The 25,616-nt window shown below is 46.8% G+C and overlaps 4 protein-coding genes across 4 annotated transcripts; all 4 read right to left on the bottom strand.

The window, feature by feature from the left end:
- Positions 1-2,530: 2,530 nt before the first annotated feature.
- Positions 2,531-6,576, bottom strand: LOC143480939 (uncharacterized). Its single transcript, XM_076978806.1, has 4 exons — positions 6,205-6,576; positions 4,198-6,120; positions 3,898-4,074; positions 2,531-3,752 (listed from the first exon to the last, which is right to left on the bottom strand). Exons 2-4 carry the CDS (start codon positions 4,306-4,308, stop codon positions 3,381-3,383), a joined length of 660 nt encoding a protein of 219 aa, XP_076834921.1. The 5' UTR covers positions 4,309-6,120; positions 6,205-6,576; the 3' UTR covers positions 2,531-3,380.
- Positions 6,577-9,254: 2,678 nt separating this feature from the next.
- On the bottom strand, positions 9,255-12,046 carry LOC143480731 (uncharacterized). Its single transcript, XM_076978555.1, has 3 exons — positions 10,201-12,046; positions 9,901-10,077; positions 9,255-9,755 (listed from the first exon to the last, which is right to left on the bottom strand). Exons 1-3 carry the CDS (start codon positions 10,309-10,311, stop codon positions 9,384-9,386), a joined length of 660 nt encoding a protein of 219 aa, XP_076834670.1. The 5' UTR covers positions 10,312-12,046; the 3' UTR covers positions 9,255-9,383.
- Positions 12,047-14,564: 2,518 nt separating this feature from the next.
- LOC143481185 (uncharacterized) lies at positions 14,565-18,599 on the bottom strand. Its single transcript, XM_076979133.1, has 4 exons — positions 18,228-18,599; positions 16,221-18,143; positions 15,921-16,097; positions 14,565-15,775 (listed from the first exon to the last, which is right to left on the bottom strand). Exons 2-4 carry the CDS (start codon positions 16,329-16,331, stop codon positions 15,404-15,406), a joined length of 660 nt encoding a protein of 219 aa, XP_076835248.1. The 5' UTR covers positions 16,332-18,143; positions 18,228-18,599; the 3' UTR covers positions 14,565-15,403.
- A 1,971-nt stretch (positions 18,600-20,570) lies between these two features.
- Positions 20,571-23,749, bottom strand: LOC143481226 (uncharacterized). The gene is made up of 3 exons (XM_076979168.1): positions 22,036-23,749; positions 21,736-21,912; positions 20,571-21,590 (listed from the first exon to the last, which is right to left on the bottom strand). Exons 1-3 carry the CDS (start codon positions 22,144-22,146, stop codon positions 21,219-21,221), a joined length of 660 nt encoding a protein of 219 aa, XP_076835283.1. The 5' UTR covers positions 22,147-23,749; the 3' UTR covers positions 20,571-21,218.
- Positions 23,750-25,616: the final 1,867 nt, after the last annotated feature.

Genomic DNA, 25,616 nt, shown 5'->3' on the forward strand with positions numbered 1-25,616 from the left:
TGGCTGGATGGGGCTGGGCATGTTGGCACCCTCCTCCTCCTCCTTCTTCTCCTCCACTCGCCTCTCTTCCTGCTCCGCCTCCTCACGCTCTTTTCTGTCCCTACAGGAAGAGTAAACCCTTCAAAATATATATTTCACCAGAACCAAAACAGTACTGTCTCTCTCACACACACGGTTTCCTGACCTCTCCTCCCGTATTTGCCGCACTCGTTCTGCTCGCTCCTTCCTGTCTTGCTCCTCCCAGGCCCGCTGCTTGGCCGTGTCCCTCTGCACACGCTCAGAGATCGCCTCGTAGTCCTCGGCGATGTTGCTCAGGAGCCATTTCAGGCCTCTCCTGATGGACTTGTCCACCGTCCGGCCGTAGCCCAACACCGCCGAGCACGGCTCCTGGTGAGGTCAGCACAAGTTCAGCCTCGTCTCGTTGGCTTGTTTTCTCAAAGGTACAGCTGGATTGTACCCCCCCCAGGAAAACCTTGTAGGCTACCAAGTTTCTCCCCGCTGTGAAGATGCTCACTGAATAAATACTCACAAGCTGACAGCGACATTTTTGCTCATTGACCAGCTTTTCCAGTGATAGGCTCTCAATGATGTCGGCTTCAGGCAATGCTCCTTCCTGGTCCTGCTTATTGGCCAGTCTGGGGGGGGGGGGGGGGGGGGGGGGGGGGGGTATAGAGTGAGCTCTGTGTGTACGCCAAGTGAAAGCTCTCACAAACACATGACTCAAGGTCTGCACTTCAGAGCACTGAAGTGTGTGTGTGTGCGTGTATGTGCCTAACACGGACAAAACACAAACAACACCGGACAACCAATACATCCTCATGGTGTCTGCCGTCTGCGATGTTGTGTCTCGTGATGTCTGTTACCACAATATCACGCTGGAGAACCATCTATGACAGGAGATGTCATGTGGATGATCTAAGGTGTGTGCTTCTCACAGTGACGTTGTAGGAACTATGGTGTTGAAGTGCAGGGGTGCTCTGAAGGCTGCGAGGAGGTCCGGGAAACGAGACATGCGTGAGACGCGTGTGAGATGTAACGAGAGATGTGCCACTCACACTAGCACGGGCTTGCCGGCGATTCGAGGGTGTCGGAGGACCTCGGCCATGGTGGCTCTGGTCTCATGGATCCTCTGGATGTCGCTGGAGTCCACCACGAACACCACGCCGTGCGACTCTGAGTAGTAGTTCTCCCAGATGCCGCGGATGCGCTTCCCACCGCCGAGGTCGAAGATGGTCACCTGGAACTTGCCTCGTTTCAGGTCCACCTTGGAGAAGCCCACCGTGGGGGCCACATTGACTGGGTTCTCTGAGGGAGAGACATGCGTTACTGTGAGACTACGGTGCGCTTAGCGACCCGCAGTAGCTTTAACCTTGGAGCGAGCTGAACTTGTACCGACTCCGAGAGCGAGACTGGAGAGTTTCAGCCTTTACCCAGAGCTTTACTGCTCATCTCATTAGCGTCCGTGGTCGTGCAGATTAAAAGTACAATTCAGATATCAGCAATTTATGGACAGTTTATAATCAAAATACACTGACTTACCTTGCAGGCTTACGCCACCTTTTCAGCCAGCTACAGCAGCTCGCCATCTCACTAAACCTTTTAATCTAGCTTTCACTCTGAAAACCTAAATGGTCAAGTATCTAACTGAGGTTAGGTGAGTGACAGGCAGGGAACGACACCGTGTCTGTGTCCCGTTATGCTGCAGGCTGCTTATACCCTCCAAAACACGATCTTAACTAACAGTCTTAACTAACAGTCAAACTAAATACAATTTAAACACAGATATTAAAAAAAGAAAGGTAATTACAGATATTTACAGAATTACAGATTTGTTTTTTACATAAACAGTAAAACGAATCTAGAAATAAAGCAGTTGGTATTGAATGAATGAATGAATGAATGAATCTTCAACTTATATAGCGCCTTTCTATATACCCAAGGATATATTTATAGAAATAAAGCAGTTGGTTTTGATATAGAAATAAAGCTGTTGGTTTTAAACTTGGTCGATTCACGATCGTTAAAGATAGCGCTAGCTAACTTTAGAATCAAAACAAGACGCTTTGGTTGCTGTTTACCCCGCGTTCTCTGGCTGCTATGGCTGCATGTGATTTCATACGTTCTGTCCCGCTGGCACGACCGTCCATATCGGCAGTAGCGCCCCTAGTGGACAGTGTGTGGATGTCAGGCCCAACACCTCACACGTCTCGGTAGCCGCTAAGCGATACAAGAGTCGTTTAGTAACTTTTATTCTGTGAAAAGAAACCGATTACATTGCATACTTGGTCGAGGTCCAGTTTTTGTAACCTTCCTACACTCTTCAGTGACAAGTTATGATCAGTGGGATTCATTTTGGAATAAACAAAAACATTTTATACTTTCATATATGCATTTTATAATTTTTTTTAGGACAAACATTTTGATATAAACCCTTGAACCCATCCCAATTATATAAACCATTTTAATTTTTTTTCAAACATTTACATAAGATAGAAAAAAATTATAAATAAGTAAATCACTGTTGCTCTTTGGAACAGTTCTGACATGTTTCTGTTGAGACAATATTTCTTCTCTTCATAATTCTGTTTAAAGAGAAGTCCTTTGGCAGGACACATAACATCAATGCTTTAGGAAGTTGTATGACTGAGACACACACACACACACACGCGCACACATAAGCACACTCTCACACTTGGTCCTACAAATACCTTGGTGTCCACCTACACTAGGTGTGTGGCACACAGCGGCAGCACACAAAACATGAAGGGGCAGGAAGGCAGGGACACACCCCCTGCAGTCCAGCACCTGAAACACAGAACACAAAACATACATTAGATCACCCTCAGGTGAGACGGATCGCGGGCTCCGCCCACCTGAGGGACAAACACCACAACAACGACAACTGCCGCTGTGGACGGATGCGACTGGCACACAGCGGCAGCACACAAAACATGAAGGGGCAGGAAGGCAGGGACAAGGCAGGGACACACCCCCTGCAGTCCAGGAGCTGAAACACAGAACACAAAACATACATTAGATCACCTTCAGGTGAGACGGATCGCGGGCTCCGCCCACCTCAGGGACAAACACCACAACAACAACAACTGCCACTGTGGACGGAGGCGACCGGTAGGGGGCCGGCGTACCGTGACAAATACAGAATATCTAATTGTAAAATATGAAGTTAATCATTATAGAAATGTAGAAGTAATAGTAAATATTATAGTAAGTGTAATATAATAATAATAATAATGATGTTAGTGTCTTGGCCTTTTCTTCTTAGGCTGTCGCGGCATGGGCTCTCCACTGATGTCCACTTCAACATGTGGCGCGAAGCTTTTTAGAGTAGGTGTGGAGAAGGTCTCAGAAACACGGAGCTGTCAATCAGGCTGCACTTCCTCTTGTTGACTGGGACAGTACAGCACCTCCCACAGGCGCTGCTTAATCCTGCGGCCCAGATCCAAGCTGTAGGGCCGAGACTGTCCGGAGGGAGTCCTGAGCATGGGATCCACGACACGGTGGTAGATGTCTTGGTACCCCTGCACACTGTGGCCGTGGATCATCAAGGGATCGTCTCTGCTCAGCTGGCCACAGATGGAGCTCATGGCTGTGTAGGATGAATGAGCAGTGGTTGGGAGTGAACAGAGGTGTGGAAGAATAGCAGCGTTGTTCATATAGCACTCCTCCACAAACTCTGAGGGCTTTCCCAGACTCTCCAGCATCTCAGTCTCCCTCTTCCTCCTCTTTGCAGGCTAAATCAAGACAATAAAAAAGTTATTTTCATCGATCATTCACTACCTGCACAAAATGGAGGGCATATTTCTAACCTGCTACTACAGTTCAGGCTTGAGGCTTTAGAACCATTTATCACAATTGTTCACCTACATCTGAATTTACCTCAGTTTTAAAGGAGGTGTCTGGCTTCATCTGAGGAGTTTTCTCTGTGGCTTCAGACTTGGGACCTTCACTTGTAAATGTTGAAACTCCATCCACCAAATAATCCCTAAGCCGCTTTGAAGGTGATATGTTCTTTCCTAGGCCGTATACAGCTGTAGAAGTACGCTTCTTAGTGTTCTGAAACAACACATTAAACATCACAGTTTTTATCTTAATTCACTGTACATCAATGAACATCCATTTTATGCTGTTACACTTTAAAATGTTAATCTACATGAGAAGTAACATGAGAAAGATTACCATTGCTTTTGATAGGTAAAATGTCAATGTTCTTGTTGAAAAGTCTTGAATCTGTGTGTTGATATCTGACTCAAGATTGAAACTGATATTTTGTTTAAGCTTGGTTGCCATTACCAGTATTCTTTTGAAAATTCCAAATGTATTTCAAAAGAATTTACTGACTCCCAGTCTGTCCCGGAGTGTCCGCTGCCTGACTCCCAGTCTGTCCCGGAGTGTCCGCTGCCTGACTCCCAGTCTGTCCCGGAGTGTCCGCTGCCTGACTCCCAGTCTGTCCCGGAGTGTCCGCTGCCTGACTCCCAGTCTGTCCCGGAGTGTCCGCTGCCTGACTCCCAGTCTGTCCCGGAGGCCATTCTGCCTGACTCCCAGTCTGTCCCGGAGGCCATTCTGCCTGACACTCAGATGGAGTCGGTTCCTGTTCATCCAGCTTACCAAGAGCCCCTATGCGGTACTTCTGTTACAAATTCGACCACAGAAGAGCCTTCTGGAAGTGTCCTTTCTATTTTTGATCTTTTAAACAGCTTTGACTGTAGGACTATGCCCTTACTCCTTGCTCCTGTTCCAGGTTATGTTTTAGTCCCTGTGCCTGTTATGATGTCTTTGCCTGTACTGGTTCCTGTTGTTCGGGAAGTGTGTAAACATTACGTTTCTGTTCCTATGTGTTTGTCTATGCCTTGTGTGCTTACGTATTGGGTGCCGGTGCATATGTCTGTTGTTTTGTGTATATTGTTATCTGTTTTTGTGTGTTCATCTGGTGTTAGTTTTGTTCCCCATGGCCCCTCTTCGGAGTCTCCATTGGGTTCCGGTTTAGCTGAGTCTGTGCCTGCCAGTCCGGTGTCCGTTGCCCTGGATCCTGTCCAGTGCCCCAGGGATCTGCGACCCTCCCGTTCTCTTGGAACAAATTCTCAGTCGGTCGGGCCCGTGTCTGCGTCGGCTGGGCCTCGGTACTGTCTTCGAGTGGTCCTGCGCTGGGGTCTTCGTGTTCTGTTAGGGATCCTTCTGGTTCATTTTGCGAGTTTCCGAGAGACCATTTTGTTCTGAAAAAAATCTGTCTGATTACTGAAAACTACTACCAAGTTCAGAGAAAATTCTTCTTATGTAGGCTACACTATAGACATGATATGTGGTATAGTGAGTGTGTCTTTCTCTTTCAATGTTGGAAACATGGCCTCCACCTTGGAAGCAGTTTAAGTTGGTATGTGTGCACACATACTAAACACAAAGCTCCCTCTGTTGGGGAGAACTACAGGTTATTTCTTACCTTTCACTAGCTGTGCAGTGAACTTGGTGAACTTTCTTGACATGGAAAACTTTGAAATTCATAGTAAATATCTTTCCAAAACTGGTGCACTCTCACTATTGGCCAATGTTCTACTGTTTCCTGGTGTAAGTTGTTTTATGGTGAGAGTGAACTGGGTCAAATATTAGTTAATATTAGTTAAATATTAAATATTAGTTAATCCCAGTTGCAGCTATACCCTAAGAGTCCTTCCCTTGATTGCGTATACAGCTCAAACCACAACCCCAACGTAAAGAGTACTCCAAAATCGGTGATAAAGCTTGCTGCCTACTGCTAATTTAGTGTCACCGAATGCTAAACACTAACACTGCCCTCCAACAACCTGGCCACTAATCCTTCAGGACTAAAGTGCAAATGCAGGGCGTCCTCTTCCTTTCCCGTCTCCTTATCCTCCTTATTGTCCTTCTGAAATAATTTACTAAATTAACTGAAGTTTGAACAGCGGTCTGATTAAGAGGAACATTGAGGCACATTAAACACCTCATTGGCTGGGAGGGAAACCTGCCTCATGAACAACACTGTTTATTGGCTGGATGGGGCTGGGCATGTTGGCACCCTCCTCCTCCTCCTTCTTCTCCTCCACTCGCCTCTCTTCCTGCTCCGCCTCCTCACGCTCTTTTCTGTCCCTACAGGAAGAGTAAACCCTTCAAAATATATATTTCACCAGAACCAAAACAGTACTGTCTCTCTCACACACACGGTTTCCTGACCTCTCCTCCCGTATTTGCCGCACTCGTTCTGCTCGCTCCTTCCTGTCTTGCTCCTCCCAGGCCCGCTGCTTGGCCGTGTCCCTCTGCACACGCTCAGAGATCGCCTCGTAGTCCTCGGCGATGTTGCTCAGGAGCCATTTCAGGCCTCTCCTGATGGACTTGTCCACCGTCCGGCCGTAGCCCAACACCGCCGAGCACGGCTCCTGGTGAGGTCAGCACAAGTTCAGCCTCGTCTCGTTGGCTTGTTTTCTCAAAGGTACAGCTGGATTGTACCCCCCCCAGGAAAACCTTGTAGGCTACCAAGTTTCTCCCCGCTGTGAAGATGCTCACTGAATAAATACTCACAAGCTGACAGCGACATTTTTGCTCATTGACCAGCTTTTCCAGTGATAGGCTCTCAATGATGTCGGCTTCAGGCAATGCTCCTTCCTGGTCCTGCTTATTGGCCAGTCTGGGGGGGGGGGGGGGGGGGGGGGGTATAGAGTGAGCTCTGTGTGTACGCCAAGTGAAAGCTCTCACAAACACATGACTCAAGGTCTGCACTTCAGAGCACTGAAGTGTGTGTGTGTGCGTGTATGTGCCTAACACGGACAAAACACAAACAACACCGGACAACCAATACATCCTCATGGTGTCTGCCGTCTGCGATGTTGTGTCTCGTGATGTCTGTTACCACAATATCACGCTGGAGAACCATCTATGACAGGAGATGTCATGTGGATGATCTAAGGTGTGTGCTTCTCACAGTGACGTTGTAGGAACTATGGTGTTGAAGTGCAGGGGTGCTCTGAAGGCTGCGAGGAGGTCCGGGAAACGAGACGTGCGTGAGACGCGTGTGAGATGTAACGAGAGATGTGCCACTCACACTAGCACGGGCTTGCCGGCGATTCGAGGGTGTCGGAGGACCTCGGCCATGGTGGCTCTGGTCTCATGGATCCTCTGGATGTCGCTGGAGTCCACCACGAACACCACGCCGTGCGACTCTGAGTAGTAGTTCTCCCAGATGCCGCGGATGCGCTTCCCACCGCCGAGGTCGAAGATGGTCACCTGGAACTTGCCTCGTTTCAGGTCCACCTTGGAGAAGCCCACCGTGGGGGCCACATTGACTGGGTTCTCTGAGGGAGAGACATGCGTTACTGTGAGACTACGGTGCGCTTAGCGACCCGCAGTAGCTTTAACCTTGGAGCGAGCTGAACTTGTACCGACTCCGAGAGCGAGACTGGAGAGTTTCAGCCTTTACCCAGAGCTTTACTGCTCATCTCATTAGCGTCCGTGGTCGTGCAGATTAAAAGTACAATTCAGATATCAGCAATTTATGGACAGTTTATAATCAAAATACACTGACTTACCTTGCAGGCTTACGCCACCTTTTCAGCCAGCTACAGCAGCTCGCCATCTCACTAAACCTTTTAATCTAGCTTTCACTCTGAAAACCTAAATGGTCAAGTATCTAACTGAGGTTAGGTGAGTGACAGGCAGGGAACGACACCGTGTCTGTGTCCCGTTATGCTGCAGGCTGCTTATACCCTCCAAAACACGATCTTAACTAACAGTCTTAACTAACAGTCAAACTAAATACAATTTAAACACAGATATTAAAAAAAGAAAGGTAATTACAGATATTTACAGAATTACAGATTTGTTTTTTACATAAACAGTAAAACGAATCTAGAAATAAAGCAGTTGGTATTGAATGAATGAATGAATGAATGAATCTTCAACTTATATAGCGCCTTTCTATATACCCAAGGATATATTTATAGAAATAAAGCAGTTGGTTTTGATATAGAAATAAAGCTGTTGGTTTTAAACTTGGTCGATTCACGATCGTTAAAGATAGCGCTAGCTAACTTTAGAATCAAAACAAGACGCTTTGGTTGCTGTTTACCCCGCGTTCTCTGGCTGCTATGGCTGCATGTGATTTCATACGTTCTGTCCCGCTGGCACGACCGTCCATATCGGCAGTAGCGCCCCTAGTGGACAGTGTGTGGATGTCAGGCCCAACACCTCACACGTCTCGGTAGCCGCTAAGCGATACAAGAGTCGTTTAGTAACTTTTATTCTGTGAAAAGAAACCGATTACATTGCATACTTGGTCGAGGTCCAGTTTTTGTAACCTTCCTACACTCTTCAGTGACAAGTTATGATCAGTGGGATTCATTTTGGAATAAACAAAAACATTTTATACTTTCATATATGCATTTTATAATTTTTTTTAGGACAAACATTTTGATATAAACCCTTGAACCCATCCCAATTATATAAACCATTTTAATTTTTTTTCAAACATTTACATAAGATAGAAAAAAATTATAAATAAGTAAATCACTGTTGCTCTTTGGAACAGTTCTGACATGTTTCTGTTGAGACAATATTTCTTCTCTTCATAATTCTGTTTAAAGAGAAGTCCTTTGGCAGGACACATAACATCAATGCTTTAGGAAGTTGTATGACTGAGACACACACACACACACACGCGCACACATAAGCACACTCTCACACTTGGTCCTACAAATACCTTGGTGTCCACCTACACTAGGTGTGTGGCACACAGCGGCAGCACACAAAACATGAAGGGGCAGGAAGGCAGGGACACACCCCCTGCAGTCCAGCACCTGAAACACAGAACACAAAACATACATTAGATCACCCTCAGGTGAGACGGATCGCGGGCTCCGCCCACCTGAGGGACAAACACCACAACAACAACAACTGCCGCTGTGGACGGATGCGACTGGCACACAGCGGCAGCACACAAAACATGAAGGGGCAGGAAGGCAGGGACACACCCCCTGCAGTCCAGGAGCTGAAACACAGAACACAAAACATACATTAGATCACCTTCAGGTGAGACGGATCGCGGGCTCCGCCCACCTCAGGGACAAACACCACAACAACAACAACTGCCACTGTGGACAGAGGCGACCGGTAGGGGGCCGGCGTACCGTGACAAATACAGAATATCTAATTGTAAAATATGAAGTTAATCATTATAGAAATGTAGAAGTAATAGTAAATATTATAGTAAGTGTAATATAATAATAATAATAATGATGTTAGTGTCTTGGCCTTTTCTTCTTAGGCTGTCGCGGCATGGGCTCTCCACTGATGTCCACTTCAACATGTGGCGCGAAGCTTTTTAGAGTAGGTGTGGAGAAGGTCTCAGAAACACGGAGCTGTCAATCAGGCTGCACTTCCTCTTGTTGACTGGGACAGTACAGCACCTCCCACAGGCGCTGCTTAATCCTGCGGCCCAGATCCAAGCTGTAGGGCCGAGACTGTCCGGAGGGAGTCCTGAGCATGGGATCCACGACACGGTGGTAGATGTCTTGGTACCCCTGCACACTGTGGCCGTGGATCATCAAGGGATCGTCTCTGCTCAGCTGGCCACAGATGGAGCTCATGGCTGTGTAGGATGAATGAGCAGTGGTTGGGAGTGAACAGAGGTGTGGAAGAATAGCAGCGTTGTTCATATAGCACTCCTCCACAAACTCTGAGGGCTTTCCCAGACTCTCCAGCATCTCAGTCTCCCTCTTCCTCCTCTTTGCAGGCTAAATCAAGACAATAAAAAAGTTATTTTCATCGATCATTCACTACCTGCACAAAATGGAGGGCATATTTCTAACCTGCTACTACAGTTCAGGCTTGAGGCTTTAGAACCATTTATCACAATTGTTCACCTACATCTGAATTTACCTCAGTTTTAAAGGAGGTGTCTGGCTTCATCTGAGGAGTTTTCTCTGTGGCTTCAGACTTGGGACCTTCACTTGTAAATGTTGAAACTCCATCCACCAAATAATCCCTAAGCCGCTTTGAAGGTGATATGTTCTTTCCTAGGCCGTATACAGCTGTAGAAGTACGCTTCTTAGTGTTCTGAAACAACACATTAAACATCACAGTTTTTATCTTAATTCACTGTACATCAATGAACATCCATTTTATGCTGTTACACTTTAAAATGTTAATCTACATGAGAAGTAACATGAGAAAGATTACCATTGCTTTTGATAGGTAAAATGTCAATGTTCTTGTTGAAAAGTCTTGAATCTGTGTGTTGATATCTGACTCAAGATTGAAACTGATATTTTGTTTAAGCTTGGTTGCCATTACCAGTATTCTTTTGAAAATTCCAAATGTATTTCAAAAGAATTTACTGACTCCCAGTCTGTCCCGGAGTGTCCGCTGCCTGACTCCCAGTCTGTCCCGGAGTGTCCGCTGCCTGACTCCCAGTCTGTCCCGGAGTGTCCGCTGCCTGACTCCCAGTCTGTCCCGGAGTGTCCGCTGCCTGACTCCCAGTCTGTCCCGGAGTGTCCGCTGCCTGACTCCCAGTCTGTCCCGGAGGCCATTCTGCCTGACTCCCAGTCTGTCCCGGAGGCCATTCTGCCTGACACTCAGATGGAGTCGGTTCCTGTTCATCCAGCTTACCAAGAGCCCCTATGCGGTACTTCTGTTACAAATTCGACCACAGAAGAGCCTTCTGGAAGTGTCCTTTCTATTTTTGATCTTTTAAACAGCTTTGACTGTAGGACTATGCCCTTACTCCTTGCTCCTGTTCCAGGTTATGTTTTAGTCCCTGTGCCTGTTATGATGTCTTTGCCTGTACTGGTTCCTGTTGTTCGGGAAGTGTGTAAACATTACGTTTCTGTTCCTATGTGTTTGTCTATGCCTTGTGTGCTTACGTATTGGGTGCCGGTGCATATGTCTGTTGTTTTGTGTATATTGTTATCTGTTTTTGTGTGTTCATCTGGTGTTAGTTTTGTTCCCCATGGCCCCTCTTCGGAGTCTCCATTGGGTTCCGGTTTAGCTGAGTCTGTGCCTGCCAGTCCGGTGTCCGTTGCCCTGGATCCTGTCCAGTGCCCCAGGGATCTGCGACCCTCCCGTTCTCTTGGAACAAATTCTCAGTCGGTCGGGCCCGTGTCTGCGTCGGCTGGGCCTCGGTACTGTCTTCGAGTGGTCCTGCGCTGGGGTCTTCGTGTTCTGTTAGGGATCCTTCTGGTTCATTTTGCGAGTTTCCGAGAGACCATTTTGTTCTGAAAAAAATCTGTCTGATTACTGAAAACTACTACCAAGTTCAGAGAAAATTCTTCTTATGTAGGCTACACTATAGACATGATATGTGGTATAGTGAGTGTGTCTTTCTCTTTCAATGTTGGAAACATGGCCTCCACCTTGGAAGCAGTTTAAGTTGGTATGTGTGCACACATACTAAACACAAAGCTCCCTCTGTTGGGGAGAACTACAGGTTATTTCTTACCTTTCACTAGCTGTGCAGTGAACTTGGTGAACTTTCTTGACATGGAAAACTTTGAAATTCATAGTAAATATCTTTCCAAAACTGGTGCACTCTCACTATTGGCCAATGTTCTACTGTTTCCTGGTGTAAGTTGTTTTATGGTGAGAGTGAACTGGGTCAAATATTAGTTAATATTAGTTAAATATTAAATATTAGTTAATCCCAGTTGCAGCTATACCCTAAGAGTCCTTCCCTTGATTGCGTATACAGCTCAAACCACAACCCCAACGTAAAGAGTACTCCAAAATCGGTGATAAAGCTTGCTGCCTACTGCTAATTTAGTGTCACCGAATGCTAAACACTAACACTGCCCTCCAACAACCTGGCCACTAATCCTTCAGGACTAAAGTGCAAATGCAGGGCGTCCTCTCCCTTTCCCGTCTCCTTATCCTCCTTATTGTCCTTCTGAAATAATTTACTAAATTAACTGAAGTTTGAACAGCGGTCTGATTAAGAGGAACATTGAGGCACATTAAACACCTCATTGGCTGGGAGGGAAACCTGCCTCATGAACAACACTGTTTATTGGCTGGATGGGGCTGGGCATGTTGGCACCCTCCTCCTCCTCCTTCTTCTCCTCCACTCGCCTCTCTTCCTGCTCCGCCTCCTCACGCTCTTTCCTGTCCCTACAGGAAGAGTAAACCCTTCAAAATATATATTTCACCAGAACCAAAACAGTACTGTCTCTCTCACACACACGGTTTCCTGACCTCTCCTCCCGTATTTTCCTCACTCGTTCCGCTCGCTCCTTCCTGTCTTGCTCCTCCCAGGCCCGCTGCTTGGCCGTGTCCCTCTGCACGCGCTCGGCGATCGCCTCGTAGTCCTCGGCGATGTTGCTCAGGAGCCATTTCAGGCCTCTCCTGATGGACTTGTCCACCGTCCGGCCGTAGCCCAACACCGCCGAGCACGGCTCCTGGTGAGGTCAGCACAAGTTCAGCCTCGTCTCGTTGGCTTGTTTTCTCAAAGGTACAGCTGGATTGTACCCCCCCCCCCCCCCCCCCCCCCCCCAGGAAAACCTTGTAGGCTACCAAGTTTCTCCCCGCTGTGAAGATGCTCACTGAATAAATACTCACAAGCTGACAGCGACATTTTTGCTCATTGACCAGCTTTTCCAGTGATAGGCTCTCAATGATGTCGGCTTCAGGCAATGCTCCTTCCTGGTCCTGCTTATTGGCCAGTCTGGGGGGGGGGGGGGGGGGGGGGGTATAGAGTGAGCTCTGTGTGTACGCCAAGTGAAAGCTCTCACAAACACATGACTCAAGGTCTGCACTTCAGAGCACTGAAGTGTGTGTGTGTGCGTGTATGTGCCTAACACGGACAAAACACAAACAACACCGGACAACCAATACATCCTCGTGGTGTCTGCCGTCTGCGATGTTGTGTCTCGTGATGTCTGTTACCACAATATCACGCTGGAGAACCATCTATGACAGGAGATGTCATGTGGATGATCTAAGGTGTGTGCTTCTCACAGTGACGTTGTAGGAACTATGGTGTTGAAGTGCAGGGGTGCTCTGAAGGCTGCGAGGAGGTCCGGGAAACGAGACGTGCGTGAGACGCGTGTGAGATGTAACGAGAGATGTGCCACTCACACTAGCACGGGCTTGCCGGCGATTCGAGGGTGTCGGAGGACCTCGGCCATGGTGGCTCTGGTCTCATGGATCCTCTGGATGTCGCTGGAGTCCACCACGAACACCACGCCGTGCGACTCTGAGTAGTAGTTCTCCCAGATGCCGCGGATGCGCTTCCCACCGCCGAGGTCGAAGATGGTCACCTGGAACTTGCCTCGTTTCAGGTCCACCTTGGAGAAGCCCACCGTGGGGGCCACATTGACTGGGTTCTCTGAGGGAGAGACATGCGTTACTGTGAGACTACGGTGCGCTTAGCGACCCGCAGTAGCTTTAACCTTGGAGCGAGCTGAACTTGTACCGACTCCGAGAGCGAGACTGGAGAGTTTCAGCCTTTACCCAGAGCTTTACTGCTCATCTCATTAGCGTCCGTGGTCGTGCAGATTAAAAGTACAATTCAGATATCAGCAATTTATGGACAGTTTATAATCAAAATACACTGACTTACCTTGCAGGCTTACGCCACCTTTTCAGCCAGCTACAGCAGCTCGCCATCTCACTAAACCTTTTAATCTAGCTTTCACTCTGAAAACCTAAATGGTCAAGTATCTAACTGAGGTTAGGTGAGTGACAGGCAGGGAACGACACCGTGTCTGTGTCCCGTTATGCTGCAGGCTGCTTATACCCTCCAAAACACGATCTTAACTAACAGTCTTAACTAACAGTCAAACTAAATACAATTTAAACACAGATATTAAAAAAAGAAAGGTAATTACAGATATTTACAGAATTACAGATTTGTTTTTTACATAAACAGTAAAACGAATCTAGAAATAAAGCAGTTGGTATTGAATGAATGAATGAATGAATGAATCTTCAACTTATATAGCGCCTTTCTATATACCCAAGGATATATTTATAGAAATAAAGCAGTTGGTTTTGATATAGAAATAAAGCTGTTGGTTTTAAACTTGGTCGATTCACGATCGTTAAAGATAGCGCTAGCTAACTTTAGAATCAAAACAAGACGCTTTGGTTGCTGTTTACCCCGCGTTCTCTGGCTGCTATGGCTGCATGTGATTTCATACGTTCTGTCCCGCTGGCACGACCGTCCATATCGGCAGTAGCGCCCCTAGTGGACAGTGTGTGGATGTCAGGCCCAACACCTCACACGTCTCGGTAGCCGCTAAGCGATACAAGAGTCGTTTAGTAACTTTTATTCTGTGAAAAGAAACCGATTACATTGCATACTTGGTCGAGGTCCAGTTTTTGTAACCTTCCTACACTCTTCAGTGACAAGTTATGATCAGTGGGATTCATTTTGGAATAAACAAAAACATTTTATACTTTCATATATGCATTTTATAATTTTTTTTAGGACAAACATTTTGATATAAACCCTTGAACCCATCCCAATTATATAAACCATTTTAATTTTTTTTCAAACATTTACATAAGATAGAAAAAAATTATAAATAAGTAAATCACTGTTGCTCTTTGGAACAGTTCTGACATGTTTCTGTTGAGACAATATTTCTTCTCTTCATAATTCTGTTTAAAGAGAAGTCCTTTGGCAGGACACATAACATCAATGCTTTAGGAAGTTGTATGACTGAGACACACACACACACACACGCGCACACATAAGCACACTCTCACACTTGGTCCTACAAATACCTTGGTGTCCACCTACACTAGGTGTGTGGCACACAGCGGCAGCACACAAAACATGAAGGGGCAGGAAGGCAGGGACACACCCCCTGCAGTCCAGCACCTGAAACACAGAACACAAAACATACATTAGATCACCCTCAGGTGAGACGGATCGCGGGCTCCGCCCACCTGAGGGACAAACACCACAACAACGACAACTGCCGCTGTGGACGGATGCGACTGGCACACAGCGGCAGCACACAAAACATGAAGGGGCAGGAAGGCAGGGACACACCCCCTGCAGTCCAGGAGCTGAAACACAGAACACAAAACATACATTAGATCACCTTCAGGTGAGACGGATCGCGGGCTCCGCCCACCTCAGGGACAAACACCACAACAACAACAACTGCCACTGTGGACGGAGGCGACCGGTAGGGGGCCGGCGTACCGTGACAAATACAGAATATCTAATTGTAAAATATGAAGTTAATCATTATAGAAATGTAGAAGTAATAGTAAATATTATAGTAAGTGTAATATAATAATAATAATAATGATGTTAGTGTCTTGGCCTTTTCTTCTTAGGCTGTCGCGGCATGGGCTCTCCACTGATGTCCACTTCAACATGTGGCGCGAAGCTTTTTAGAGTAGGTGTGGAGAAGGTCTCAGAAACACGGAGCTGTCAATCAGGCTGCACTTCCTCTTGTTGACTGGGACAGTACAGCACCTCCCACAGGCGCTGCTTAATCCTGCGGCCCAGATCCAAGCTGTAGGGCCGAGACTGTCCGGAGGGAGTCCTGAGCATGGGATCCACGACACGGTGGTAGATGTCTTGGTACCCCTGCACACTGTGGCCGTGGATCATCAAGGGATCGTCTCTGCTCAGCTGGCCACAGATGGAGCTCATGGCTGTGTAGGATGAATGAGCAGTGGTTGGGAGTGAACAGAGGTGTGGAAGAATAGCAGCGTTGTTCATATAGCACTCCTCCACAAACTCTGAGGGCTTTCCCAGACTCTCCAGCATCTCAGTCTCCCTCTTCCTCCTCTTTGCAGGCTAAATCAAGACAATAAAAAAGTTATTTTCATCGATCATTCACTACCTGCACAAAATGGAGGGCATATTTCTAACCTGCTACTACAGTTCAGGCTTGAGGCTTTAGAACCATTTATCACAATTGTTCACCTACATCTGAATTTACCTCAGTTTTAAAGGAGGTGTCTGGCTTCATCTGAGGAGTTTTCTCTGTGGCTTCAGACTTGGGACCTTCACTTGTAAATGTTGAAACTCCATCCACCAAATAATCCCTAAGCCGCTTTGAAGGTGATATGTTCTTTCCTAGGCCGTATACAGCTGTAGAAGTACGCTTCTTAGTGTTCTGAAACAACACATTAAACATCACAGTTTTTATCTTAATTCACTGTACATCAATGAACATCCATTTTATGCTGTTACACTTTAAAATGTTAATCTACATGAGAAGTAACATGAGAAAGATTACCATTGCTTTTGATAGGTAAAATGTCAATGTTCTTGTTGAAAAGTCTTGAATCTGTGTGTTGATATCTGACTCAAGATTGAAACTGATATTTTGTTTAAGCTTGGTTGCCATTACCAGTATTCTTTTGAAAATTCCAAATGTATTTCAAAAGAATTTACTGACTCCCAGTCTGTCCCGGAGTGTCCGCTGCCTGACTCCCAGTCTGTCCCGGAGTGTCCGCTGCCTGACTCCCAGTCTGTCCCGGAGTGTCCGCTGCCTGACTCCCAGTCTGTCCCGGAGTGTCCGCTGCCTGACTCCCAGTCTGTCCCGGAGTGTCCGCTGCCTGACTCCCAGTCTGTCCCGGAGGCCATTCTGCCTGACTCCCAGTCTGTCCCGGAGGCCATTCTGCCTGACACTCAGATGGAGTCGGTTCCTGTTCATCCAGCTTACCAAGAGCCCCTATGCGGTACTTCTGTTACAAATTCGACCACAGAAGAGCCTTCTGGAAGTGTCCTTTCTATTTTTGATCTTTTAAACAGCTTTGACTGTAGGACTATGCCCTTACTCCTTGCTCCTGTTCCAGGTTATGTTTTAGTCCCTGTGCCTGTTATGATGTCTTTGCCTGTACTGGTTCCTGTTGTTCGGGAAGTGTGTAAACATTACGTTTCTGTTCCTATGTGTTTGTCTATGCCTTGTGTGCTTACGTATTGGGTGCCGGTGCATATGTCTGTTGTTTTGTGTATATTGTTATCTGTTTTTGTGTGTTCATCTGGTGTTAGTTTTGTTCCCCATGGCCCCTCTTCGGAGTCTCCATTGGGTTCCGGTTTAGCTGAGTCTGTGCCTGCCAGTCCGGTGTCCGTTGCCCTGGATCCTGTCCAGTGCCCCAGGGATCTGCGACCCTCCCGTTCTCTTGGAACAAATTCTCAGTCGGTCGGGCCCGTGTCTGCGTCGGCTGGGCCTCGGTACTGTCTTCGAGTGGTCCTGCGCTGGGGTCTTCGTGTTCTGTTAGGGATCCTTCTGGTTCATTTTGCGAGTTTCCGAGAGACCATTTTGTTCTGAAAAAAATCTGTCTGATTACTGAAAACTACTACCAAGTTCAGAGAAAATTCTTCTTATGTAGGCTACACTATAGACATGATATGTGGTATAGTGAGTGTGTCTTTCTCTTTCAATGTTGGAAACATGGCCTCCACCTTGGAAGCAGTTTAAGTTGGTATGTGTGCACACATACTAAACACAAAGCTCCCTCTGTTGGGGAGAACTACAGGTTATTTCTTACCTTTCACTAGCTGTGCAGTGAACTTGGTGAACTTTCTTGACATGGAAAACTTTGAAATTCATAGTAAATATCTTTCCAAAACTGGTGCACTCTCACTATTGGCCAATGTTCTACTGTTTCCTGGTGTAAGTTGTTTTATGGTGAGAGTGAACTGGGTCAAATATTAGTTAATATTAGTTAAATATTAAATATTAGTTAATCCCAGTTGCAGCTATACCCTAAGAGTCCTTCCCTTGATTGCGTATACAGCTCAAACCACAACCCCAACGTAAAGAGTACTCCAAAATCGGTGATAAAGCTTGCTGCCTACTGCTAATTTAGTGTCACCGAATGCTAAACACTAACACTGCCCTCCAACAACCTGGCCACTAATCCTTCAGGACTAAAGTGCAAATGCAGGGCGTCCTCTTCCTTTCCCGTCTCCTTATCCTCCTTATTGTCCTTCTGAAATAATTTACTAAATTAACTGAAGTTTGAACAGCGGTCTGATTAAGAGGAACATTGAGGCACATTAAACACCTCATTGGCTGGGAGGGAAACCTGCCTCATGAACAACACTGTTTATTGGCTGGATGGGGCTGGGCATGTTGGCACCCTCCTCCTCCTCCTTCTTCTCCTCCACTCGCCTCTCTTCCTGCTCCGCCTCCTCACGCTCTTTTCTGTCCCTACAGGAAGAGTAAACCCTTCAAAATATATATTTCACCAGAACCAAAACAGTACTGTCTCTCTCACACACACGGTTTCCTGACCTCTCCTCCCGTATTTGCCGCACTCGTTCTGCTCGCTCCTTCCTGTCTTGCTCCTCCCAGGCCCGCTGCTTGGCCGTGTCCCTCTGCACACGCTCAGAGATCGCCTCGTAGTCCTCGGCGATGTTGCTCAGGAGCCATTTCAGGCCTCTCCTGATGGACTTGTCCACCGTCCGGCCGTAGCCCAACACCGCCGAGCACGGCTCCTGGTGAGGTCAGCACAAGTTCAGCCTCGTCTCGTTGGCTTGTTTTCTCAAAGGTACAGCTGGATTGTACCCCCCCCAGGAAAACCTTGTAGGCTACCAAGTTTCTCCCCGCTGTGAAGATGCTCACTGAATAAATACTCACAAGCTGACAGCGACATTTTTGCTCATTGACCAGCTTTTCCAGTGATAGGCTCTCAATGATGTCGGCTTCAGGCAATGCTCCTTCCTGGTCCTGCTTATTGGCCAGTCTGGGGGGGGGGGGGGGGGGGGGGGGGGGTATAGAGTGAGCTCTGTGTGTACGCCAAGTGAAAGCTCTCACAAACACATGACTCAAGGTCTGCACTTCAGAGCACTGAAGTGTGTGTGTGTGCGTGTATGTGCCTAACACGGACAAAACACAAACAACACCGGACAACCAATACATCCTCATGGTGTCTGCCGTCTGCGATGTTGTGTCTCGTGATGTCTGTTACCACAATATCACGCTGGAGAACCATCTATGACAGGAGATGTCATGTGGATGATCTAAGGTGTGTGCTTCTCACAGTGACGTTGTAGGAACTATGGTGTTGAAGTGCAGGGGTGCTCTGAAGGCTGCGAGGAGGTCCGGGAAACGAGACGTGCGTGAGACGCGTGTGAGATGTAACGAGAGATGTGCCACTCACACTAGCACGGGCTTGCCGGCGATTCGAGGGTGTCGGAGGACCTCGGCCATGGTGGCTCTGGTCTCATGGATCCTCTGGATGTCGCTGGAGTCCACCACGAACACCACGCCGTGCGACTCTGAGTAGTAGTTCTCCCAGATGCCGCGGATGCGCTTCCCACCGCCGAGGTCGAAGATGGTCACCTGGAACTTGCCTCGTTTCAGGTCCACCTTGGAGAAGCCCACCGTGGGGGCCACATTGACTGGGTTCTCTGAGGGAGAGACATGCGTTACTGTGAGACTACGGTGCGCTTAGCGACCCGCAGTAGCTTTAACCTTGGAGCGAGCTGAACTTGTACCGACTCCGAGAGCGAGACTGGAGAGTTTCAGCCTTTACCCAGAGCTTTACTGCTCATCTCATTAGCGTCCGTGGTCGTGCAGATTAAAAGTACAATTCAGATATCAGCAATTTATGGACAGTTTATAATCAAAATACACTGACTTACCTTGCAGGCTTACGCCACCTTTTCAGCCAGCTACAGCAGCTCGCCATCTCACTAAACCTTTTAATCTAGCTTTCACTCTGAAAACCTAAATGGTCAAGTATCTAACTGAGGTTAGGTGAGTGACAGGCAGGGAACGACACCGTGTCTGTGTCCCGTTATGCTGCAGGCTGCTTATACCCTCCAAAACACGATCTTAACTAACAGTCTTAACTAACAGTCAAACTAAATACAATTTAAACACAGATATTAAAAAAAGAAAGGTAATTACAGATATTTACAGAATTACAGATTTGTTTTTTACATAAACAGTAAAACGAATCTAGAAATAAAGCAGTTGGTATTGAATGAATGAATGAATGAATGAATCTTCAACTTATATAGCGCCTTTCTATATACCCAAGGATATATTTATAGAAATAAAGCAGTTGGTTTTGATATAGAAATAAAGCTGTTGGTTTTAAACTTGGTCGATTCACGATCGTTAAAGATAGCGCTAGCTAACTTTAGAATCAAAACAAGACGCTTTGGTTGCTGTTTACCCCGCGTTCTCTGGCTGCTATGGCTGCATGTGATTTCATACGTTCTGTCCCGCTGGCACGACCGTCCATATCGGCAGTAGCGCCCCTAGTGGACAGTGTGTGGATGTCAGGCCCAACACCTCACACGTCTCGGTAGCCGCTAAGCGATACAAGAGTCGTTTAGTAACTTTTATTCTGTGAAAAGAAACCGATTACATTGCATACTTGGTCGAGGTCCAGTTTTTGTAACCTTCCTACACTCTTCAGTGACAAGTTATGATCAGTGGGATTCATTTTGGAATAAACAAAAACATTTTATACTTTCATATATGCATTTTATAATTTTTTTTAGGACAAACATTTTGATATAAACCCTTGAACCCATCCCAATTATATAAACCATTTTAATTTTTTTTCAAACATTTACATAAGATAGAAAAAAATTATAAATAAGTAAATCACTGTTGCTCTTTGGAACAGTTCTGACATGTTTCTGTTGAGACAATATTTCTTCTCTTCATAATTCTGTTTAAAGAGAAGTCCTTTGGCAGGACACATAACATCAATGCTTTAGGAAGTTGTATGACTGAGACACACACACACACACACGCGCACACATAAGCACACTCTCACACTTGGTCCTACAAATACCTTGGTGTCCACCTACACTAGGTGTGTGGCACACAGCGGCAGCACACAAAACATGAAGGGGCAGGAAGGCAGGGACACACCCCCTGCAGTCCAGCACCTGAAACACAGAACACAAAACATACATTAGATCACCTTCAGGTGAGACGGATCGCGGGCTCCGCCCACCTCAGGGACAAACACCACAACAACAACAACTGCCACTGTGGACGGAGGCGACCGGTAGGGGGCCGGCGTACCGTGACAAATACAGAATATCTAATTGTAAAATATGAAGTTAATCATTATAGAAATGTAGAAGTAATAGTAAATATTATAGTAAGTGTAATATAATAATAATAATAATGATGTTAGTGTCTTGGCCTTTTCTTCTTAGGCTGTCGCGGCATGGGCTCTCCACTGATGTCCACTTCAACATGTGGCGCGAAGCTTTTTAGAGTAGGTGTGGAGAAGGTCTCAGAAACACGGAGCTGTCAATCAGGCTGCACTTCCTCTTGTTGACTGGGACAGTACAGCACCTCCCACAGGCGCTGCTTAATCCTGCGGCCCAGATCCAAGCTGTAGGGCCGAGACTGTCCGGAGGGAGTCCTGAGCATGGGATCCACGACACGGTGGTAGATGTCTTGGTACCCCTGCACACTGTGGCCGTGGATCATCAAGGGATCGTCTCTGCTCAGCTGGCCACAGATGGAGCTCATGGCTGTGTAGGATGAATGAGCAGTGGTTGGGAGTGAACAGAGGTGTGGAAGAATAGCAGCGTTGTTCATATAGCACTCCTCCACAAACTCTGAGGGCTTTCCCAGACTCTCCAGCATCTCAGTCTCCCTCTTCCTCCTCTTTGCAGGCTAAATCAAGACAATAAAAAAGTTATTTTCATCGATCATTCACTACCTGCACAAAATGGAGGGCATATTTCTAACCTGCTACTACAGTTCAGGCTTGAGGCTTTAGAACCATTTATCACAATTGTTCACCTACATCTGAATTTACCTCAGTTTTAAAGGAGGTGTCTGGCTTCATCTGAGGAGTTTTCTCTGTGGCTTCAGACTTGGGACCTTCACTTGTAAATGTTGAAACTCCATCCACCAAATAATCCCTAAGCCGCTTTGAAGGTGATATGTTCTTTCCTAGGCCGTATACAGCTGTAGAAGTACGCTTCTTAGTGTTCTGAAACAACACATTAAACATCACAGTTTTTATCTTAATTCACTGTACATCAATGAACATCCATTTTATGCTGTTACACTTTAAAATGTTAATCTACATGAGAAGTAACATGAGAAAGATTACCATTGCTTTTGATAGGTAAAATGTCAATGTTCTTGTTGAAAAGTCTTGAATCTGTGTGTTGATATCTGACTCAAGATTGAAACTGATATTTTGTTTAAGCTTGGTTGCCATTACCAGTATTCTTTTGAAAATTCCAAATGTATTTCAAAAGAATTTACTGACTCCCAGTCTGTCCCGGAGTGTCCGCTGCCTGACTCCCAGTCTGTCCCGGAGGCCATTCTGCCTGACTCCCAGTCTGTCCCGGAGGCCATTCTGCCTGACACTCAGATGGAGTCGGTTCCTGTTCATCCAGCTTACCAAGAGCCCCTATGCGGTACTTCTGTTACAAATTCGACCACAGAAGAGCCTTCTGGAAGTGTCCTTTCTATTTTTGATCTTTTAAACAGCTTTGACTGTAGGACTATGCCCTTACTCCTTGCCCCTGTTCCAGGTTATGTTTTAGTCCCTGTGCCTGTTATGATGTCTTTGCCTGTACTGGTTCCTGTTGTTCGGGAAGTGTGTAAACATTACGTTTCTGTTCCTATGTGTTTGTCTATGCCTTGTGTGCTTACGTATTGGGTGCCGGTGCATATGTCTGTTGTTTTGTGTATATTGTTATCTGTTTTTGTGTGTTCATCTGGTGTTAGTTTTGTTCCCCATGGCCCCTCTTCGGAGTCTCCATTGGGTTCCGGTTTAGCTGAGTCTGTGCCTGCCAGTCCGGTGTCCGTTGCCCTGGATCCTGTCCAGTGCCCCAGGGATCTGCGACCCTCCCGTTCTCTTGGAACAAATTCTCAGTCGGTCGGGCCCGTGTCTGCGTCGGCTGGGCCTCGGTACTGTCTTCGAGTGGTCCTGCGCTGGGGTCTTCGTGTTCTGTTAGGGATCCTTCTGGTTCATTTTGCGAGTTTCCGAGAGACCATTTTGTTCTGAAAAAAATCTGTCTGATTACTGAAAACTACTACCAAGTTCAGAGAAAATTCTTCTTATGTAGGCTACACTATAGACATGATATGTGGTATAGTGAGTGTGTCTTTCTCTTTCAATGTTGGAAACATGGCCTCCACCTTGGAAGCAGTTTAAGTTGGTATGTGTGCACACATACTAAACACAAAGCTCCCTCTGTTGGGGAGAACTACAGGTTATTTCTTACCTTTCACTAGCTGTGCAGTGAACTTGGTGAACTTTCTTGACATGGAAAACTTTGAAATTCATAGTAAATATCTTTCCAAAACTGGTGCACTCTCACTATTGGCCAATGTTCTACTGTTTCCTGGTGTAAGTTGTTTTATGGTGAGAGTGAACTGGGTCAAATATTAGTTAATATTAGTTAAATATTAAATATTAGTTAATCCCAGTTGCAGCTATACCCTAAGAGTCCTTCCCTTGATTGCGTATACAGCTCAAACCACAACCCCAACGTAAAGAGTACTCCAAAATCGGTGATAAAGCTTGCTGCCTACTGCTAATTTAGTGTCACCGAATGCTAAACACTAACACTGCCCTCCAACAACCTGGCCACTAATCCTTCAGGACTAAAGTGCAAATGCAGGGCGTCCTCTCCCTTTCCCGTCTCCTTATCCTCCTTATTGTCCTTCTGAAATAATTTACTAAATTAACTGAAGTTTGAACAGCGGTCTGATTAAGAGGAACATTGAGGCACATTAAACACCTCATTGGCTGGGAGGGAAACCTGCCTCATGAACAACACTGTTTATTGGCTGGATGGGGCTGGGCATGTTGGCACCCTCCTCCTCCTCCTTCTTCTCCTCCACTCGCCTCTCTTCCTGCTCCGCCTCCTCACGCTCTTTCCTGTCCCTACAGGAAGAGTAAACCCTTCAAAATATATATTTCACCAGAACCAAAACAGTACTGTCTCTCTCACACACACGGTTTCCTGACCTCTCCTCCCGTATTTTCCTCACTCGTTCCGCTCGCTCCTTCCTGTCTTGCTCCTCCCAGGCCCGCTGCTTGGCCGTGTCCCTCTGCACGCGCTCGGCGATCGCCTCGTAGTCCTCGGCGATGTTGCTCAGGAGCCATTTCAGGCCTCTCCTGATGGACTTGTCCACCGTCCGGCCGTAGCCCAACACCGCCGAGCACGGCTCCTGGTGAGGTCAGCACAAGTTCAGCCTTGTCTCGTTGGCTTGTTTTCTCAAAGGTACAGCTGGATTGTACCCCCCCCCCCCCCCCCCAGGAAAACCTTGTAGGCTACCAAGTTTCTCCCCGCTGTGAAGATGCTCACTGAATAAATACTCACAAGCTGACAGCGACATTTTTGCTCATTGACCAGCTTTTCCAGTGATAGGCTCTCAATGATGTCGGCTTCAGGCAATGCTCCTTCCTGGTCCTGCTTATTGGCCAGTCTGGGGGGGGGGGGGGGGGGGGGGGTATAGAGTGAGCTCTGTGTGTACGCCAAGTGAAAGCTCTCACAAACACATGACTCAAGGTCTGCACTTCAGAGCACTGAAGTGTGTGTGTGTGCGTGTATGTGCCTAACACGGACAAAACACAAACAACACCGGACAACCAATACATCCTCATGGTGTCTGCCGTCTGCGATGTTGTGTCTCGTGATGTCTGTTACCACAATATCACGCTGGAGAACCATCTATGACAGGAGATGTCATGTGGATGATCTAAGGTGTGTGCTTCTCACAGTGACGTTGTAGGAACTATGGTGTTGAAGTGCAGGGGTGCTCTGAAGGCTGCGAGGAGGTCCGGGAAACGAGACGTGCGTGAGACGCGTGTGAGATGTAACGAGAGATGTGCCACTCACACTAGCACGGGCTTGCCGGCGATTCGAGGGTGTCGGAGGACCTCGGCCATGGTGGCTCTGGTCTCATGGATCCTCTGGATGTCGCTGGAGTCCACCACGAACACCACGCCGTGCGACTCTGAGTAGTAGTTCTCCCAGATGCCGCGGATGCGCTTCCCACCGCCGAGGTCGAAGATGGTCACCTGGAACTTGCCTCGTTTCAGGTCCACCTTGGAGAAGCCCACCGTGGGGGCCACATTGACTGGGTTCTCTGAGGGAGAGACATGCGTTACTGTGAGACTACGGTGCGCTTAGCGACCCGCAGTAGCTTTAACCTTGGAGCGAGCTGAACTTGTACCGACTCCGAGAGCGAGACTGGAGAGTTTCAGCCTTTACCCAGAGCTTTACTGCTCATCTCATTAGCGTCCGTGGTCGTGCAGATTAAAAGTACAATTCAGATATCAGCAATTTATGGACAGTTTATAATCAAAATACACTGACTTACCTTGCAGGCTTACGCCACCTTTTCAGCCAGCTACAGCAGCTCGCCATCTCACTAAACCTTTTAATCTAGCTTTCACTCTGAAAACCTAAATGGTCAAGTATCTAACTGAGGTTAGGTGAGTGACAGGCAGGGAACGACACCGTGTCTGTGTCCCGTTATGCTGCAGGCTGCTTATACCCTCCAAAACACGATCTTAACTAACAGTCTTAACTAACAGTCAAACTAAATACAATTTAAACACAGATATTAAAAAAAGAAAGGTAATTACAGATATTTACAGAATTACAGATTTGTTTTTTACATAAACAGTAAAACGAATCTAGAAATAAAGCAGTTGGTATTGAATGA

This window comes from Brachyhypopomus gauderio, chromosome 17, assembly GCF_052324685.1.
Source record: "Brachyhypopomus gauderio isolate BG-103 chromosome 17, BGAUD_0.2, whole genome shotgun sequence".
In the NCBI taxonomy this organism is placed as follows: Eukaryota; Metazoa; Chordata; class Actinopteri; order Gymnotiformes; family Hypopomidae; genus Brachyhypopomus; species Brachyhypopomus gauderio.